Source organism: Onychostoma macrolepis, chromosome 19, assembly GCF_012432095.1.
Source record: "Onychostoma macrolepis isolate SWU-2019 chromosome 19, ASM1243209v1, whole genome shotgun sequence".
NCBI classification, from domain to species: domain Eukaryota; kingdom Metazoa; phylum Chordata; class Actinopteri; order Cypriniformes; family Cyprinidae; genus Onychostoma; species Onychostoma macrolepis.
In genome coordinates this window covers 32,010,050-32,017,844 of record NC_081173.1, presented here as the reverse complement: position 1 = coordinate 32,017,844, position 7,795 = coordinate 32,010,050, and the positions used below count along the sequence as shown (strand labels likewise).

Below are 7,795 nucleotides of genomic sequence, written 5' to 3'. Positions count from 1 at the left end.
CGGCGATATTTTTTTTTATCGCCCGATAAGAGTCTCACGTTAACGCAGCACGTTAACCCCGATAACGGCCCACCACTAATATATATATATACACACACACACATGTATACATACATATACACAGTGATGGGCAGTAGTGTCGCTACAAGTAGTGACGCTACTAGTTTAACTACATTTCTCAGTAGCATGGTGGTAGCGTCACTGCTTTCTGAATCAAATAGCTTTTTGGTAGTTAAGCTCTTTTTTTGATCAAGTAGCGCGGTAGCGTCAACAAAAGCTAACGTTACATTTTCCAAAGAAAGCATTCTGAAACTCAAGCTCAAATCAGAAATATAACAGCTACGGATCACTGATCCTGGATCAGTAAGTGACGCCTCAGACACTAAAGCTCGTAACGTAAAATATTATAATTTAAAACAGCTGTTTTCTATGTGAATATCTGTTCAACTGTAATTTATTCCTGTGATCAAAGATGAATTTTCAGCATCATTACTCCAGTCTTCATTGTTATAATGAGCTTAACTCTCCATTATTATATGAAAAATTAAAAAATGTATGAACATTTCATTTCATTTCATTTCTTTTCCAGTCATATTACAATAATAAGGATTGGGGGGGAAATTGTCGTGTTAAATTGTAATGAAATAATAATAATAATAATAATAATAACAATGCAAAATATCTTAAAGGTTATTTTCTTTATGCAAAATGTAATTCCTTAATTGCTTTCCTCTGATTTTGTGCAAGTATGTTCCTGACAGTTTTGGTGAGATTCACGCTGTTTTTTTCCCAACTTAAACGTGACATGAAAACCACTTATTTCTCAGTGTGTGTGTGTGTGTGTGTGTGTGTGTGTGTGTGTTTTACCGTGGTTTGGGCACGTGTTCCTCAGGCACCGGCGTCCACATCGAATCACTGTTCTTCTGCTCCTTAAACTTCCCATTAAACACTCGCTCAATATCATCCAAATAAAACCCGCACACCGCTGAGCCGGGAATGCTGGGACACACAGACACAGACTGATCAAACATGGGGGGGGTGACTACGGTTGGGTACCGTTCACATTTTAACCGGTACAGTACCGCTATCAGTACCTGAAATTCGGTACTTTACTCTCTGTGTAATAACAAAAACATTTATTTCAGTGAAAAAATAAGTCCAAAACTCTCAATTTCAACATTTTGAACAACAGGGTCCTACAATCTTTCTCTTTCTTTTTTCCCCAGAAATTCTTGTTTTAATTCTTTATAAATTCTTTATTTCTGATTTTCAAATGAAGGCATTAAACATTTATTTATTTTAAATCAAATGAAAATTAAACCGAGATTTAGAATGTAGAATTTTTTCTACTTTATTTCTACTACTTTATTCAAATGAATTCATGGAAGAAAAACTGTGTGAATATTCCTTTAAAACAGTTTTAATAATAATTGTTTTTTTTTCTTCTACAATTAAGTGGTTAATCTCATTGTAATATTTATTTTTATCATTTAATTGTTTTATTTAATTTGACAGAAAATGGAATATATAAAGACTTACATTATACTGTACAAAAGTAATAAAAGAGTAATATATTTCTGTTACATATTAAACCGTACTTTTATTTTGAAGTTTCTGTGTGTACATAGTACTAGTTTTCTCAAATGAAACGGTAAATTCGCATGAAGTGCAGCTCTGGAGATTAAGTTCATGAGTTCATGTCGTCATACAGTGAGACGCAGAGACCAAAAATCACTGCGAGCGTCACGTGTGCTCCAGTATTTGTGTAGTGAACGAAACCGCGTCTCTGAATTCCGTGGCATTCCACGCTATAATTTTAAAATAAACACCAAATCAAATAAATAAGTTACAAAAATAACTATAAACAAACTAAGGCTTTGTCTGTGTTCTTTCCATTTAAAATAAGAGGCAACCACTGCATTTGAATCATCATCCAAACAAAGATGCAGTGTTTTTAATCTAAACTAGAGACTGTATAATTTCGAAAAGCAAAAGCAGAATGGTCTGACTTTAGTTTTGTGAAACTATACTATATCAAACATATCAGACGAGCTGAATGAGACGCAGATTCACTCTCTGCCAGCAGGTGGCGCTTATGAACAACAATATGGTGACTCGTGGTGACTGTGTACCTGTTGATCTGCGTGGTGAAGACTCCGACCACAGCGGGCCGCTGGTTGATCTGCAGCACGTTGGTGAGCGACTGCAGCACGTCGAAGTAGAAGAACGTGTCTCCAGGAACAGTGCAGTTCAGGCGCGCCTTCAGAAACGACGTCCAGTGGCGATCCAACACCCGAGTGGAGCCGCCGCTGTCGTTCTTACACACGCGTGCCACGCGCGAATACACCACCTACACGACCAGGCAATGACTAACTGATTCAGGAAGTGCTGTTTGCTTGTGTTTGGATCTCATTTTATAACAGAACAGACGTCTAAATCTTCTCACACACTCGTCGTTTACCTTCCCAGCACCGGTGTGCTCCACGGCGATCTCACTGAAGAAGAAATACACATAGTTGCCGTATTCGACAGCGTGCAGGAAGTGAGGCTCTGTAGAGACAAAACAACACGGACAAGATAAGGTTTTTTCTTTTTAGAATTATGAAATATAAAAAAATACTTTCGTTTGGAATTTAATGCAATTCCAGCTACCACGGTCATATTGATGGTAAGAAAGAGGTTAAAAAATAAGATGTAAGAGAATAAATAAATCTGCTGCTATCATGTTGAAAATCAATAGACCATCATATATTAAAGATCATTATTAGGTTATATGTGACCCTGCAGCACAGAAGCAGTCATAAGCAGCACAGCTATATTTGCAGCAATAGACAACAATACATGTATGGGTCACAATTATACATTTCTCTTTTATGCCAAAAATCACAAGATCATGTTTCATGAAGATATTAAGTAAATTTCCTACCGTAAATATATCAAAACTTCATTTTTGATTAGTAATATGCATTGCTTCATTTGGACAACTTTAAAGGCGATTTTCTCAATATTTTGATTTTATTGCACCCTCAGATTCCAGATTTTCAAATAGTTGTATCTCAGCCAAATATTGTCCGATCATAACAAACCATACTTCAATGAAAATATTATTTATTCAGCTCTCAGATGATTCAGTTTAAAAAAATGTAGCCTTATGACTGGTTTTGTGCTCCAGGGTCACATATTAGGTTACATTATATAGGTTATTATTGTTAACTAAAACTTAAACCATTAAAAGATTTTCGTTACTTGAGATAAAATAAACATTATATATATATAAAAAATATATATATATATATATATATATATATATATATATATATATATATATATATATATATATATATATAAAACATTTTTTATTTTTGCTTGTTGTCAAGGCAACATTTTCAGCTATTTTAGCAGCAGCACACTCTCCTCAACATCACACATGATCTGAGGAATAACACGCGCACCTCTGAGCCATTTGGAGTCGTATTTGACGGTCCGAAGTACGGGCCGCCCCTCTCCACCCAAACTCCTGTAGATCACAGCGTCACTCGCCTGGAAGTCCGTCACTGTGGCCGAATAGAAATGACCACCTAAAACACAGAGACCGAAAAAAACATCAATGAAAAAGTGAATCAAACTGTGGTGTCTGGTTGAAATTTAAGGCTGCCAGTCAAGAGCAATTTAATCAAACAACAAGAGGTCTGTGATCAGTTAAGGACAAAAAGAAGGAATACAAAAACAATAATATTAATAATAATCATAAAAATACTGTTTTATTTTATCATTTCAATTATAAAAGCAAATCAATAAAGAAATATATTACTATTTACTGTAAAATAAAATGTTTTAGTATTTTTTTTGTATTATTAATAATAATAATAAAAATAGCACTAATAATAATATTTATCATTATTATTGTCTTTGTTATATTTCACAGAACAACAGTAAAACTGCAATACTAATATTCAATATGGCTATACCAAAATAATAGTCTATTATTTAAATTGTAAAAATTAACTAAAAATATATTACTATTTACTGTAAAAAAAAAAAGTTTTATTAAATACATTTGATTTTATTATTATTATTATTAATAATAATCATTATTGTTGTTTAAATAGTTTTAGTAATTTTGTTGTATTTTTATATTCATATTATTCTTTTTTTTAAATATGTCTATATTAGTTTTTATTTTATTTAAATTTGAGTTATTTTAGCACATCAAGTTACGCTACCTTAGCAACTAACTGAAATTTGACGTTTAAGCTTTTTTTAATATTTTATTTTGTTTAATTTTATTTCAAGTACCGGTAATGTTTTTATGGTTTTAGTTAACTACATTAATCGTGGTGTGCTTCAGCATCTCACCTGCAAACACTCCTACGTTGGACTGGCGAGACTCGAACGGACATCGGGCCTGACCCAGCAGCTCCTGACCGACCTGCTCCAGCGAACTCAACTGAGCACAAACCACACAAACAACAGCGTGAGAAACTCCGGGATGAATGTGAGGGCGCTGATCGAGCTCAAACCTGTCTGTCACTCACTCTGTAGTTTCTGCAGGCCGGGTTCAGTGCGTTCGTTCCACACGCAAACAGAGTCTCGTCGTTACGAGGCACAAGAACCTTGATGTAATTATAGCATTCATCCTGAAAAACAAGATAAATGTGTTAATGTCAAACTGAAACTGTTTAGATCTGCTTATGTACACACAAATCTAACAGGAATTAATATTATGGCAAAGGTGTTTGCAAATGTTTACTTTTGAAATGTGTTTGTGATGCGAGGCATTTTGCACTTTGTGTGTGCAATTCTTGGATTTGTGTGTAAAGTTTTGAAAAAAAGAGGCAAAGTTTTGAAAGTGTGTGTAAGCAGCTGAAAACAACTGTAACATCCACCTCAAGTGACGGACAAATGGACAGAACTAAATACAGGGTTCAGAATAGCCGTTCAAAATGTATTGTCATTGGTTCACTTGTTGCCATAAATGAAAACCAATCATAAATGGTCACAGGAAAACGTAAGAGAAGGAAGTTAATATAAGGTGTAAACATCTGCTGAATGTCTCTGAAGGTTCATGGCAGAACATCATCTTCTCATCAGCTGACAGTTTTCCATCAGTAGCACTGAAGAGACATCTTTGGTCCAGCTGTGTGTCGTATCAGACGCTCTTCATCTGAGCTCAGATCTGCTCTGATACTTACGCTGTGTCTCCCTCTCACGGTGCACTTTGACACGTCTGTAGATCTCCACGTCAGTATCTGAAAACACAGATCACCATGAGCCCTCCTCGGGTGAGACAGTTACAGGCCCTTATCAAATCAGTTTGATCTTTTTCCCCAACTTCTGTTTATTTTTACATTTTTCTAGATTCTGTTGTAATGGTTAAATTAAATGTAATGGTGCAATCAAAAAATCAACAACAACAAAAAATGTAATTAATTGAAATAATGAAATACATTTAAAAAAAAAAAGTAAAGATTTAAATCCATTTTATTCTTTCTTTTATTTTTTTATGTTTTAATTTCTCTGGACTACGTTTTAATTGTTGTTTTAAATTTTAGTCATCATATATCATGTATGATTAATTGAAATCATGAAAATATACAACAATGTATTAACACTTTTAGGGCCCTATGAAATCCATTTTTTCCCCTATTTCCTTGTTTTTGTTTTATTTTTTCAGAATTTAGAATAATTAGTGGTTTAATTAAATTGTAATATTCAAAAGGCATGTCTAATCAACCAAATTCATATAATTTTAACAATGGAGAGATTTTTTTCAGAAATTCTTTTTTAATACAATTAAAATAAAATAAAATTATAAAATTATATAACTATAAAATAATCAATTTAATACTAATTTATTACCAAAAACAGTAGTAATCAAATTTAGGCATAAAATATTAACTAATCTTTTTAAAATGTAATAAAATCTAATTTAATACAAATTTCTTTTTTTTCTTTTTTTTTAAATTCCTTTCAAAAACAGGTTTATTATTTAAATTAAAACATGGAAGTTGAGATATTTCCTTTAAAAAAAATAAAGGTTTACTAGCTGTATTATTATTATTATTATAGTAATAATCATGCATGTTTTCTGCATCGGTTACACCAGTGTGTTTTACCTGCTGTGGGATGATTTTATCGACTGCAGTAGTGAGATTGACAACAAATACATGATCTCTAAACAGAAGAAAAACACAAGAAAAAGTCAAATTGTCTTCATGATTTCTCCAGCTGTTTCCAGTTCATTTATACATGTGACAAAATATATGAATGTCTAATAGAATGACATTTCTTTAAAACCCATCCAATCCAACCATGTGGTTTGGTGAACAGACTGATCTTCAGTGATCTTAGATGTGTGTGAAGTGACTGAATGACCTGGCAGCGATGTACAGCATATGCTGGATCCGGATCATCCGCTGATAGTCCAGACCCAGACGCTCCGTGTCATTATTAAACCTCAGACCCTGAAAAATGGGATACCGGTGCGAATCTGTGGAGCACAAGAAACAGAGCAGATAAAACCATCATTTACAAAAAAGCAAGCAGATTTATGTGATGCATTGAACAGAACGTTGGTTGTTTATAGGTAAAGACTAAAGACAGGGTTATTACAGTTAATAGCAATAGCAATTTTGCTAAAATAACACTGGCTGGAACATGACTACATGACTTTTAAAATATGAACAGATTTTAAAACACCAGGCATCACTTGCTCCAACACTTTCAAACAACTAAAGTAAAAAAAAAAAAGAATTATAAAAAAAAATAAAAAATTATAAAAAAATAAAATTAAATATATATATATATATATATATATATATATATATATATATATATATATATATATATATATATTTTTTTTTTTTTTTTTTAATTTAATTTTTTTTTTTTAAGATCAATGGGTTTGAATAAGTCAAGTGGTCAAGTTTTGCATAATATGCAAATATCAAAAACCATTAAAACAAAAATCCTGCAGTTTTGCAGAAAATCTATTGGTAAGGAGGACAGAATGTGATCAGTGATTGGGGACGACTTGAAGCCGCGCTGCGCTGACCGATGACATCAAAGTACCGCGAGAGTGATTCGAAAGCATACCGAGCGTCTGCTCTCTATAGAGACAGAGCGACACGCATCATGATCTGAAAACCACGCCCACTGGGGGTGGACAATCCAGCGCTCTCCATTGACTTTGTATTGCGGGAAGCTGCCTCCTTGTTATTTCTGATTTATAACAAAAAACAGAACCATGCCTAAAAGCTGCTGTGTGACGAGGTGTACAGCAAACAAGCTAAAAAACCCAGAACTACATTTTTATAAGCTGTCGACTCAGAAAGAGCGTTTAAGGACACAAAAGTAGAGCGTAAAAAAAGTAGGGCGTGGCCTAAATGCACTCTGTCTCAGTAGCTTTTGTGGTACTTTGATGTCATGCACCAACTGGTCTGCGCGGCGCCACTTCAAGTCTAACACACCTACCCACCGAGATCCTGTCAGTCATGTGACTCACCTTCCAGACGCACCACACTGATTGGCTGCAGATCGCTGGGAAAGGGCGTGGCAGTAGCAATGACTGGGAGGAGCCAGGCTAAAGAGGCCATCGCCATGACGACAGAGTAACGCCATGTCCTGTCAGTCATCTGCACAGGAAATAAAAGATAAAGACAGATGACATAACACTGAGATGATATTTACGAGTTATCGTGAGTTTGAGTTTGTAGTCTGGCTGATGTGATTTTAAGGTGTTTCTCATTGGATGCGGATTAAAATGTAGTATTAGGGATGCGCGGTATACCGGTAC

At 34.2% G+C, this 7,795-nt stretch overlaps 1 protein-coding gene across 2 annotated transcripts in view; it reads right to left on the bottom strand.

The window, feature by feature from the left end:
• Window positions 1-7,795, bottom strand: part of sema6d (sema domain, transmembrane domain (TM), and cytoplasmic domain, (semaphorin) 6D) — a 28,317-nt gene that overhangs the window by 11,992 nt on the left and 8,530 nt on the right. For both annotated transcript variants that reach the window (XM_058753425.1, XM_058753426.1), the window contains exons 2-11: window positions 7,505-7,634; window positions 6,376-6,490; window positions 6,117-6,174; window positions 5,193-5,249; window positions 4,536-4,637; window positions 4,357-4,447; window positions 3,453-3,578; window positions 2,462-2,550; window positions 2,133-2,350; window positions 868-999 (exon numbers count right to left, since the gene is read on the bottom strand). In XM_058753425.1, coding sequence (XP_058609408.1) covers window positions 868-999; window positions 2,133-2,350; window positions 2,462-2,550; window positions 3,453-3,578; window positions 4,357-4,447; window positions 4,536-4,637; window positions 5,193-5,249; window positions 6,117-6,174; window positions 6,376-6,490; window positions 7,505-7,634 — 1,118 coding nt within the window. The remainder of the gene's footprint in view (window positions 1-867; window positions 1,000-2,132; window positions 2,351-2,461; window positions 2,551-3,452; window positions 3,579-4,356; window positions 4,448-4,535; window positions 4,638-5,192; window positions 5,250-6,116; window positions 6,175-6,375; window positions 6,491-7,504; window positions 7,635-7,795) is intronic.